Below are 12,922 nucleotides of genomic sequence, written 5' to 3'. Positions count from 1 at the left end.
CTTTGGGACAAATAGCATTTATTTCCCCTCAAAACTATTTAAATAGTAGTCTAGGCCGCACACGCAGTCACGTACACACAGGTACAACCCAGCCCACGGCCCCGCCCCTACTTGAATATTATGTCACTCCATTCATCCATCCTGTCAGCCAATCACATCGCGTCGTTCTCCGCACGTGACCTGCCCCGCGTCATTTTGATTGAATGATTGAAAGCATTTGTGTCGGCGTCTTATCACGGCCAGGAGGAGGACCGACCATGTTGAATGAATCCTTTTCCACTCACGTCGGCAGGTTAACAAAACATAACAGCCAAAACCATCCCTGACGGACCAGCGGCGGACCCCCTGGCTGTAGCCATTTAAACCCTGTGCTAACCGTCCCTGCTACTGGTAAAGGATTTATCATTTTGAGAAGGGCTTTCATAAATGGTGGATTTATTGCGTGGTGGTTTGACAGAGGAACTGTTTTAAGTTGTTTTTTTGTTTTGAGAGAAAGGTAGGAACTGTGGAACATTTAGGCAGTGAGCCTCTTGAGTTGTGTGAATTTAATTATTTCGTTTGGTTTGTATGTAGAAGGTTGCTGTGAAATGAAATGTAAGGTATTTAAACCAAATGTGTTGGAAAAAGTAACCTTTCAGTTGTGTTGACACACTGACGCCACACAGCTGAGTCAAATGACTAATTGGCATCACCAGTGCAATGGGATGAATCTAGAGTTGTAATGCATGCCGTCCATTGACAGCCCATTAATCCACATTGAATTTACAATCTGCTTGTATTAAACAATACTAAACTCCCCAACGTTGCAGCTGTAGGGCAAGCTTGAATTATAGCCTACTCTCAATCTGCAAAGCAAATTTGTTTCATAAAAATACACCGCAGACGTGTTGTAAGTGACGTTGAGCTACTGGAAGCACTTGTTTTTAATTAATGGGTAGTGCTGCTGCCTCCTGCATTGTGACAATTCGAAACAGGTGGTAGGCATGGCTGTTCAGTGACTTCCAAAAGTACTCGACATTACTTGTAATTTGTATTTTAAATTGCTTTCTAGAAGCGGATAAGCTATTGACTCTACAAACTATTGTGCATAGGGTTACATTTTGATATTGCACTTTTAAATATTCTTTAAAGGATCCCTGGTTAAAGACAAATAGGCCTATGCCTTAAGACATTATAACCCTCTATAACAAATCTTAAAATGGAAACTATTTTATTTCTTTCATAAATAAATAATCTTTCACTTTCACTGCTCCTGTTGCAAGTTGATTATGTCATGTCCATATGGTCTAGCCCTATGGAATGCATACCGTATGCTAATAAAAAACAGCTTAATACTTCCTAAGATTAATATAAGCATCAAAGCAATATTTTAAATACTTTTTTATGCATTCCATGGCGCTGGACCACACATGGACATCATCAACCTGCAACAGGAACAGTTCCTATGGAGTAAAATAGTCTCTATTTATGAAAGAAATAATATATTGAAGGTGTTATGTTACAGAAGGTTTATTTTTACATTTTAGTTATAGATGTGTTAAGGAATATTTGTCTTATGTTTCTATTACTGTGAGTGATATGGTCAGCTTCTGATGTCTTTCTTTCTTTCTAGATGTGGATGGAGATGACCATAGATGCCCTGGTCTCCTGTGTCCCCATGTCTGAGTGGCCTCCAGACCGACCACCCCATCCTGGCTGCTAAGATGTCCATGTGAAGGTCACCAGGGTTCTGAGTGGCCTCCAGGCCGACCACCCCATCCTGGCTGCTAAGATGTCCATGTGGACATTATGAGTGTTTGTATAGAGAGAAGCATGGCTGAAGAGCTTTGCATATCAGTCGTTTCTTGCTGCTGCCAAAGTCAAATTGTGATATCTGTAGTGTTTAGTACATGGCCGCTTATGAGATGTAGATATAAGTACACCTGACTGGTGGAAATAGCCTTGTGATACATACTGGGTGTGCTCTTTGGTCCTTCACAAAACAAAAAAACGAAAGTAAACAAAATGCCACAAACTCACTAAAAGCTGCACAAAATCACACAAATCAAGGGATGTCCGACAGTCCGTGTCAAACTCCTAATTGCCGATATCAACAGATATATATATATATATATATATATATATATAGGCTTTTTCCAGTGGTGGAAACATAACTCAAATGTTTTACTTAAATAAAAGTAGGCTATAAATACTGCAATATAGAAATACTCCGTTACAAGTAAATTCAACATGTACTCGAGTACAAAGGTTTTGGTATAAAAATTTACTTAAAATACCAAAAGTAATTATTAATAATTACTCATGCAAAATGTCTCATCTAAAATGATCTAATCTCTCATCTCAAGTTTTCAAATGTATAAAAATCATTTGAAAATAGCAGATCTACAAGCTCACATGTGTCTTATTGTATTGTGAGCTTGTAGATGTTTTTAATGTAAAAAAATAAAAGAAAGTAAAATTAAGGGTTAGGGTTATTAATTTTTAATGCCTTTATCGGCCGATAATATCGGACATCCCTAACAAAAAAATATATCAAATGTGTCAATACATTTCAAAGTGCCACTAAAACTTCACCAATAAATAAAAAAACATCCACAAGTTCCATAAATTAAATGCCACAAAGGTTTGACAAACGTGCCGAAAAAATGAAGAAATTACAAAAAATACGTTTCATAAACATCTTCTGCCGTATGTCCATAGAACAAGCCAGTACAGTGTGTCATTGTCTAGGTCACCTAAGCCACGATCACCATTCGGTGGCCGGTATTTGGGGCAAATGGTCATTACGTGTTCCACAGTCTGTAGTGGATCCTCGCATTCACAGTGGGCACTGTCCGAGATGTCCCACTTCTGCTTTGAGGGTTGTCCACTCCTTGCTGGGGAGGTGCTGGCAAAGAACATATTTGGGGTCCTCAATGTATTCCACTGGTCCCTCTGTCTTGCCTTCACCCAGGATGCCTTGGAGGTGTCAGCTGGTGTTGTGTGGAGCAGTTCTTGGGCCTGTGTTGGCAAAGGGGCACCGTGACTTGAGGCACGTGTGCTGTGGCAAAGGGTGCCGTGACTTGGTGGGTGTGTGTGTGTGTGTGTGTGTGTGTGTGTGTGTGTGTGTGTCTGTGTGTGTGTGTGTGTTGTGGCAAAGGGCACCGTGACTTGAGGCACGTGTGCTGTGGTGTCTCTGATGACCTTGTGGAGGAGATGGCTGGGATTCACTCAGCTGTGCCTTCCCGGTGAGGGCCAGCGTGGCTGCTTCTCGTCTGACCTCTGTTGGAGTGATCCCAGCGAGAGCAGGCAGTTTGTTTGGGGTGGCCCATCCTGTGTTGAGGGCAGCATCCAGCTTCTTGACATGAGAGCTACGGCTCCAGACTGGGGAACAGTACTCTGGTCGTCTGCATAGCCATACTACATTGATGTTGTTGCAGGGAGGTCGTGGATGTAGCTGTTGAACAGCAGTTACTGGTGTGGAACCGAAAAGCTTCACAAACATGCCAAAAATTTCTAGTTTTTAATCTATTTTATTTTCAAATAAATTAGTTTTTACTTCTGTTTTGTGAAGCAACTTTGGGTACCTTGAAAAGTGCTATATAAATTGTATGTATTATAAAAAAAAACGCAATTGTCGCCACACAGACATCACAAATTCCTATTGGCAGCAGCAACAAGTGAGTGATGTGCAAAGCTCTTCAGCCATTCATAGACTATAACCACCATGTCTTCCTTCCAGATGCTGAGAGGCTCAACCGGAGCCCCTACAGGTGGATATCTGCAGTTCTCGCTGTCCATGGATGAATCTGCATGGGGGGCTCTGAAGGCGGCTCAAAGTAAGAAACCACTTAGACTTTTCTATTACTGTGAGTGTTATGGTCGGCTTCTGTTTTAAATGTTCTCTATACATTTTGTGTATGATGTGAAAGGACACAATGTACGTATATCTGGCTCTTGGTCACTTTAATTAATCTTTCTTTCTTCCTTAGGGTGGATGGGTCGTGGTAGACGTCGTGGAAGGACAGAGATCCGTTTCAAAGCTTCCCTCCCGGAGGACTTCTGCTGTGAGTAGGAATATTTCTTGTTGGGATGGATATCTGTTGTACTGTTATGGTATGAAGTATAGCATGGCAGTATGATGCCTCCTAGTGGCACTGTGGTTGAATGTCTGTCAGCTCTCCAAGCTAATCAAAGTCTTAATGACACTTTTGTTAACCACTTCAACCCCAGCATCTCTATTCTGGGGGAAGCGTTCAGCCAAATTAGCAGATCTACAAGCTCACACTGCGTTGCAACGTGTTGTGAGCTTGTAGATCTGCTATTTTTGGCAAATCAATTTGTGTAGAGTGAAATCGGAGCATATACCAAATGCTCTCTTTAAAGGTCTGTTTTATCAAATCTATAGAGCGTTTAAGTGGTTCTGAATATGCAGCTCAACAAAAGCTAATTTGGTCTTTATTTCTTTCTTTCTTAGGACGGAGATCTGTGTAGATGCCGGAGGACTTCAGACCTGGGCCTGCCCGGTGAGGAACCGCACAGTAAGAACCACTCTAGGCCTTTCATGATTATGAGGTTTCTTTTTACTGGACGATTATTGTCGCTTAAATAAATTGCAATTAAATATTTAAGTGTGGCCCGGATGGTTAGCTCAACTGTCTGGGCACCTAGGCTGCCAAGCCAGCCGGATGGCGTGCTGCGGGTTCGACTCCCGACGGCCTTTGCCGCGTGTCACTCCCCATCTCTTTCCCCCTTTCCTGTCTATATACTGTTCACTATCAGTAAAGGCATAAAAAGCCCCAAAACCAACATGAGGGCTACGGCTCCAGACTGGGGCACAGTACTCAGCGGTGGGGAACACCAGAGCCTCGGTACCGGCTAGACGCCGTATCGGTGCGGCACAGGTGGGGGTCTTTCTCTTGACGCTGTCAGGTGTTGTTTAAAGGACAGTGTTCTGTCCAGCTTCACCGCAAGATATGATGGGGAGGAATGGGACTGTAAAAATATACAAATGACACCACTGCTATCACCGAAGAGCACACCCTAATTGATCACGTCTAGGAATTTCAACAATTTAGGCAGTTATCACATACTTTATCCAGAGTGACTTACAGTAAGCAACAACAACACATAGTAATACATCAAATTCATAAACAATTGTCATCAAGAATAAGAAGTAATCTAAGAACCTAACAGTAGACTATTGGCGGCAACAACAAGGGAGTGATGTGCGAAGCTCTTCAGCCGTTCATAGATGATAACCGCTATGTCTTTCTTCCAGATGTACTGCAGGTCTCCCGCTGTCCAGGAATCTGCATTCCTCTGAAGACGACTCAAAGTAAGAGACCCTGTTAGGCCTGTCAAAAAGAACCCTAACTTAAACGTTTATTACTTTAAGTGATATGTTTAGCTTCTGTTTAAATGTTCTCTATAAATAAAAGTTTGATGTACTAGGATGTATATATGTTGTGACAGGATAGAATATATATCTGGCTCTTGGTCACTCTAATCAATCTTTCTTTGTTAGGATGAAGATCGCAGTGGATGTCGCTGGGACGCCGTTGCTGGACAGGGGGCGCACACACATACACACACATACACACACACATACACACCCCCCCCCAACACACACATACACACACACACACGGAAAGGCTAATTTGGTGTGTTTTTTTTTCTTTGTTAGAATGGAGATATCGATAGACGAGCTGATGTTCCCTGGACAGAGATCCGTTCCAAAGCCCCCCCCCCCTGGGGGCTTCCTCAGAGGACTCTGATGAGCTGTGAGTAGGAACAGTTCTTGCTTGTTTCTGAGGATGGATAACTGCTTTTGTACTGTTATGGCACGAAGAATGCCATCATTTACAGTAATCCAAATGTTTTAAATATTTTATGATAAATCTAAATGACTCCGCACAATAGTTTGAGAGTCAATATCTCATCTGCTTTTAGAAGCACTTGAATACAAATTACAAAAGATGTTGAGGACTGTACATGTGTTGATGCCTCCTAGTGGCACTGTGGTTGAATGTCTGTCCGCTTTCCAAGCTAATCAAAGTCTTAATGACACTTTTGTAACCACTTCAACCCCAGCATCCCTATTCTGGGGGAGCGTTCAGCAAAAATAGCAGATCTACAAGCTCGCACTGCGTTGCAACGTGTTGTGAGCTTGTAGAGCTAATGGTTTCTTTCTCTCTCTCTCAGGATGGAGATCATAGTAGACACAGCTGGATCCTCTAGAGATGGAGATCTGCAGGTCTGTCCATAGATGGATGGGAGGACGGAGGACGGAGATCTGGGTAGACGCTGGAGGACTTAGGACCTGGGCCTGCCCCGTGAGGAACTCAACGGTACGAACCGCTTTAGGGTTAGGGCTTTTTGAGGCTTCGTAAAAAGCCAATAATCGTCCGTTGCCGATAATTGGTCGATCCCTATTCTTAAACGTTACTGTAAGTGCATGTGTATGTTGTGACAGGACACACACACACACAGCAAAGCTAATTTGAGGTGTGTCTCTTTCGTTCTTTGTTAGAATGGAGATCTCAGCCGATGCCCGAGATCTGAAGCTTTCCCCGGGTGTTTCCGCTGAGGACTTCTGGGTCGCTGGGAGGCTCGGACGGAGCTGGAAGGTTCGGTAGACGCCACTGGAACCCGTTTAGGCCTGTCAGAATTTAAGGTTTTATAATGGCCGATTTAATTGTCGTCATACTAACATTCTAAATAAAACTTTGGCTTTTGTAGGCTTTGTAAACAAAAAGCTGCACATGGCATAATTCAATAACTTTATACACTAAAAAAGAAGTAAATTACAAAGTGACACATTTAGAGCTTGTAGAGCCTCGGTACCGGCTAGACGCCGTATCGGTGCGGCACAGGTGGGGGTCTTTCTCTTGACGCTGTCAGGTGTTGTTTAAAGGACAGTGTTCTGTCCAGCTTCACCGCAAGATATGATGGTGAGGAATGGGACTGTAAAAATATACAAATGACACCACTGCTATAGCCGAAGAGCACACCCTAATTGATCACGTCTAGGAATTTCAACAATTTAGGCAGTTATCACATACTTTATCCAGAGTGACTTACAGTAAGCAACAACAACACATAGTAATACATCAAATTCATAAACAATTGTCATCAAGAATAAGAAGTAAGCTAAGAACCTAACAGTAGACTATTGGCAGCAACAACAAGGGAGTGATGTGCGAAGCTCTTCAGCCGTTCATAGATGATAACCGCTATGTCTTTCTTCCAGATGTACTGCAGGTCTCCCGCTGTCCAGGAATCTGCATTCCTCTGAAGACGACTCAAAGTAAGAGACCCTGTTAGGCCTGTCAAAAAGAACCCTAACTTAAACGTTTATTACTGTAAGTGATATGTTTAGCTTCTGTTTAAATGTTCTCTATAAATAAAAGTTTGATGTACTAGGATGTATATATGTTGTGACAGGATAGAATATATATCTGGCTCTTGGTCACTCTAATCAATCTTTCTTTGTTAGGATGAAGATCGCAGTGGATGTCGCTGGAACGCCGTTGCTGGACAGGGGGCGCACACACATACACACACATACACACACATACACATACACACACACACACACACACATACACACACACACACACGGAAAGGCTAATTTGGTGTGTTTTTTTTTTCTTTGTTAGAATGGAGATATCGATAGACGAGCTGATGTTCCCTGGACAGAGATCCGTTCCAAAGCCCCCCCCCTGGGGGCTTCCTCAGAGGACTCTGATGAGCTGTGAGTAGGAACAGTTCTTGCTTGTTTCTGAGGATGGATAACTGCTTTTGTTCTGTTATGGCACGAAGAATGCCATTTACAGTAATCCAAATGTTTTAAATATTTTATGGTAAATCTAAATGACTCCGCACAATAGTTTGAGAGTCAATATCTCATCTGCTTTTAGAAGCACTTGAATACAAATTACAAAAGATGTTGAGGACTGTACATGTGTTGCTGCCTCCTAGTGGCACTGTGGTTGAATGTCTGTCAGCTTTCCAAGCTAATCAAAGTCTTAATGACACTTGTGTAACCACTTTAACCCCAGCATCCCTATTCTGGGGGAGCGTTCAGCAAAAATAGCAGATCTACAAGCTCGCACTGCGTTGCAACATGTTGTGAGCTTGTAGAGCTAATGGTTTCTTTCTCTCTCTCTCAGGATGGAGATCATAGTAGACACAGCTGGAGCCTCTAGAGATGGAGATCTGCAGGTCTGTCCATGGATGGATGGGAGGACGGAGATCTGGGTAGACGCTGGAGGACTTCGGACCTGGGCCTGCCTGGTGAGGAACTAGGGATGTCAGGGGTTAACCGGTTAACTGGTTAGCCGACCGTTAAGAAACATCCGGATATTTTTATCAGCTTTTAACGGTTAATTTGCATAATAATAAATGCGTGTTCTGATCTTAAATCCCTTTATTTTAGATCGTTTTTAGTAATAGTACAACATAAACATTACAGAGACTGTAGTTGTCACTGTACAATACTTTAAAACAGTTGTCATGTTGCACACATGCCTAAAATTGCTATTTGCGCCGCCCAGCTTGTCGCACTCCAGGCTACATGAACAGCGCTCGGGCTCAATGTCCCCGTTCTCTGTTGTACTTCAATGGCTAGTTGGCTACAAGTTACAACGGTAGCTTTGCGGTAGTCAAAATGTAAGCGAGTGACAGCGAGACGAGATGAACACATGTCGACCGTATCAATGCAGAGACCTACATTATTAAATCCATTATTGGCCATTTGGCCTGGAGGGAGAACGTTTACAGCCGCCGCTGCCGCTTCCTCCTCCTTCTCCTCCTATCCGTCTCCACACTGGCACGGCTTACGGCTATCAAAAGTTAGCCATGTGCTATCGATGTTTGAGGGTTTTCTCGTCAGCGAAAAGTCAACAAACGGAACACGGTGACATGCATGCTGATCTTCCTTAATAATAAAAAAAGGCTTAGCCCATGCGTCCAGTGGCTTTATAGGTATAGGTTGCTCGGATCTGGACTGGATTTATTTATGTTTTGTTGGACTAGAACCGGCGGACCTCTGTACTGTAGACGCGCAGATGCATGCATCATGCAGATGCGATGCGTTGTTTATTGATGATTAAGCCAGAAGCCTACAACAATTTATTTATATTGTTAAATGTTGCTTTTTTGTTTGTCTTTTATAAAAGGAGCATAAATAAATGTATGCCATTCGTCTACCAACTTTAATTATGTAGCCTATACATGCATATTACATTTGGGGTAGCCTATTAAAAAAAGAAAAAAATCAACCACTATCCGGTAATGAACCGGTTAATCCTAACGGGTAACCGGTTGGGAAACTATCCGTTACTGACATCCCTATGAGGAACTCAACGGTACGAACCGCTTTAGGGTTAGGGCTTTTTTAGGCTTCGTAAAAAGCCAATAATCGTCCGTTGCCGATAATTGGTCGATCCCTATTCTTAAACGTTACTGTAAGTGCATGTGTATGTTGTGACAGGACACGCACACACAGCAAAGCTAATTTGTGGTGTGTCTCTTTCGTTCTTTGTTAGAATGGAGATCTCAGCCGATGCCCGAGATCCGAAGCTTTCCCCGGGTGTTTCCGCTGAGGACTTCTGGGTCGCTGGGAGGCTCGGACGGAGCTGGAAGGTTCGGTAGACGCCACTGGAACCCGTTTAGGCCTGTCAGAATTTAAGGTTTTATAATGGCCGATTTAATTGTCGTCATACTAACATTCTAAATAAAACTTTGGCTTTTGTAGGCTTTGTAAACAAAAAGCTGCACATGGCATAATTCAATAACTTTATACACTAAAAAAGATAAGTAAATTACAAAGTGACACATTTAGAGCTTGTAGATCGGTTGCTTCCATTATTTCTTTAAAATGTTTGAAAATATATGAACATTTTCAACATGGAGACGATTATGACTTATCTCTAAAAAAGTATTACTTGGCGATTAGGTAATTGTGACAGGCCTAAATCCTTCTAGTTGTGTTTTTATATCATGTTCTGTAATCAGTTAGGGTTGACTACAGACTTTTTTTAGGAACAAGATCATCATGCCGGTGAAGAGCACGTTTCTAGCCAATGGAGCAACTATTTCTGATCACCTTTGGAGTTACATCACAGCAAGGTAACTATACAACACACACACACACACACACACACACTATGATCATGACATCAGCTTGTGACTGCAACTTGTTCTTGTTCCTGTTCGCAGATGACTCGGCACTGCTAGTCTCGGACAGGAACAAACTGCAGGTTGAAAAGGCCCTCAGCTCTGAATTCGGTAGAATCTGTACCTGGCTCGCTGATAAACTATCCTTACACCTGGGAAAAACTGAATCCATTCTCTTTGGATCTAATAGTAATCTCAGCAAGGCAAATGGCTTCTTGGTTAGAGTTGGTGACAATGTTATCACACGTAAAGATGAAATTACCTACCTAGGTTCCATCCTGGAGGCTAATCTTTCCGGTGATAAAATGGCCACCATCGTAATCAAAAAAGTCAACCGAAGAACAAGATTCCTTTACAGGATCTCCTCACTGTTCAACAAAAACACCTTGAAGACCTTAACAGGAGCCCTCGTACAAAGTTTCTTTGACTATGCATGCACCTCCTGGTACCACAGCACCTCAAAGGCCCTTAAAACTAGGCTCCAGACTTCCCAAAACAAACTGGTCAAGCTCCTACTTGGCCTCACCCCCCGAACCTACCTCACTCCTGCCCACTTTGACAGGCTGGAATGGCTTAGGGTCGACGACTGAGTACAGCATCTTGCAATGGGTCTGGTCCACAAGATTCGATACACCACCAAGATACCCATGTACCTGTCTAGATACTTCCTTAATGTTAACGAAGTCCACACCCACAACACCAGAGGGAGTGCAACGAACCATGTACAACCCAGATTCGGCACTAACAAGGGACTAAATTATTTTCACTCCTATGCCACCAAAATGTGGAACGCCCTACCAACAGTCATTAAGACATGTGAATCCCTTGACTCCCTTTTTCCCCCTCACTGTATAAGTTTATTTTCCCTCCCTTCCCCATAGTGTCTTATTTGTACGTCTCTAAATGTTTTGATTAATTGAACATGGTGGACCCTCTTGTAAACAAGTGTAATGCTTAATTGGATCGTCCACTTAAAGTTAACAGTCTTTGTATTGAGTTTGTGCTTGACATGTACTGTAATTCTGCAAACTGTTAATAAATATTTCAATCAATATTGTTTTATGAACAAAGTAGTAATGAGCATTTCTTTCTTTTCTTCAGGACGTTGCTGGTCTCCTGTGTGGCTCCATCTGGAGGTCACCAGGGTTCTGAGTCACTCAGATCCTGACTGGTAGTGGTGATATGTAGATGTGATCAATCAGGGCTCTTTGAAAATAATAAACAATACAATAATAAACCAATATAAATAACTAGATAATAATATAAATAAATGGATAAAACGAACGATAAAAAAATAGATAAATAATAGATAAATTAAAATAAAAGTAAATTAAAATAGTAAAAAATAAATAAAATAAATAAAATAAATAAAATAAATAAAATAAATAAAATAAATAAAATAAATAAAATAAATAAAATAAATAAAATAAATAAAATAAAATAAATAAAATAAATAAAATAAATAAAATAAATAAAATAAATAAAATAAATAAGTAATACACAAAATAAAATTAGTAATGGATAAAATAAATATAATTAATATAGACAATAATACATAAAATAAATTAAATTATCAATATAGTAATGCATAAAATTAGTAATAACAGTAATACATAAAATAAATGCATAAAAATAAAATTAGTAATAACAGTAATACATAAAACAAATACAATTTGTAATGCATGAAGTAAAATTAGTAATAACATAGTAATCCATCAAATAAATACAATTCGTAATAAAGTTATACATAAAATTAGTAATAACATAGTAATATATAAAATACAATAGTAATACATAAAATAAATACAATTACTTTGTATTGTAATTATAGAATGACTTAAAAAAACAAACAATATCAATCACATCTACATATCACAACCAGGCTATATTGCCAGCAGGCAGGTGGACTGTAGACTCACTACAGCTGTCACAATGTGGTAAACTGTGTTTTGACCCAACTGGCCTCCAAGGAGAGGCTAACATGGAGCCGGACATCTGATGATACACGAGAGAAGACGCCATAGTATATGTTTCATGTTGATTGTACTTTATTAATGATGCCATATATCTGTAAATCATTATTTTCTTAATAAATTATTGCATTTATACCCGGGTGTCCGTTATGGGTCCATTACCCCTAGATCAAATGGTTCATAATAAGGATGAGGAATACAGTGGTACTATTTACATGTTTAAGGAATATTTAGTTATAGTTAATGTATTTTACACATTTAGACCTTCTAAAACCTAGCCCAAGGTTTTCTGAAAACCTTCAAATTCTTATTGAAACAATAAAGGATGTAGACGGGAGGATCCCGGCATGAATGGTATAAGGTTTTGTATTGAGGTTTCACCAGGTCTAAATGGGCTAAAAGGAGGCCTCAGGTATTCAAAGGTTTTCACCCCAAGGTCTCTACAGAATGACCTGGCTTATTAATATTAATGCTGACAATCTCCCAGAACAGAGCCATGCCACCAAACATGAATGTTGAATATTGTAATTAAATTACTGTATTCAATTTTAAATTGTATTACATGTTTTTACCACGAAGACCAGACTGAATTTTAAGTAATAAGACTGTTTGGCTTGTTGTAGTGTGGTACTTTTCCTCCAGGAAATGACTCTGTACTCCTTTGAAAACTTTAGAAATTAGAATAACTTAGTTATTAAATGTTCTGATGCAAATGGACCTCAATGTAAACGAGTCTTTAATAATGGTTTTATTTAACCAGGCAGAACAAATAATGTAATAAAATATAA

General features: G+C 40.6%; 1 protein-coding gene and 1 long non-coding RNA gene across 3 annotated transcripts; both read left to right on the top strand.

Moving 5' to 3' along the window:
- The first annotated feature begins 2,247 nt into the window (after positions 1-2,247).
- LOC310879085 (uncharacterized protein) lies at positions 2,248-5,532 on the top strand. Its single transcript, XM_083793519.1, has 5 exons — positions 2,248-3,818; positions 3,972-4,050; positions 4,457-4,520; positions 5,261-5,317; positions 5,507-5,532. The coding sequence occupies exons 1-4, from the start codon at positions 3,707-3,709 to the stop codon at positions 5,303-5,305; spliced, it is 300 nt and encodes a 99-aa protein (XP_083649645.1). The 5' UTR covers positions 2,248-3,706; the 3' UTR covers positions 5,306-5,317; positions 5,507-5,532.
- Positions 5,533-9,526: 3,994 nt separating this feature from the next.
- Positions 9,527-11,369, top strand: LOC310879086. Of its 2 annotated transcripts, none has more exons than XR_014570931.1 (3): positions 9,527-9,627; positions 10,027-10,113; positions 11,263-11,369. It is a non-coding gene; the product is annotated as an uncharacterized lncRNA (long non-coding RNA). The 2 variants fall into 2 exon arrangements; XR_014570932.1 differs by having other exon boundaries at positions 10,016-10,113.
- The last annotated feature ends 1,553 nt before the right edge of the window (positions 11,370-12,922 follow it).

The sequence above is a fragment of the Protomyctophum parallelum genome (assembly GCF_964188405.1).
Source record: "Protomyctophum parallelum genome assembly, chromosome: 21".
NCBI classification, from domain to species: domain Eukaryota; kingdom Metazoa; phylum Chordata; class Actinopteri; order Myctophiformes; family Myctophidae; genus Protomyctophum; species Protomyctophum parallelum.
Note: the sequence above shows the minus strand (reverse complement) of the source record. Positions and strands in the feature narration are given on the sequence as shown.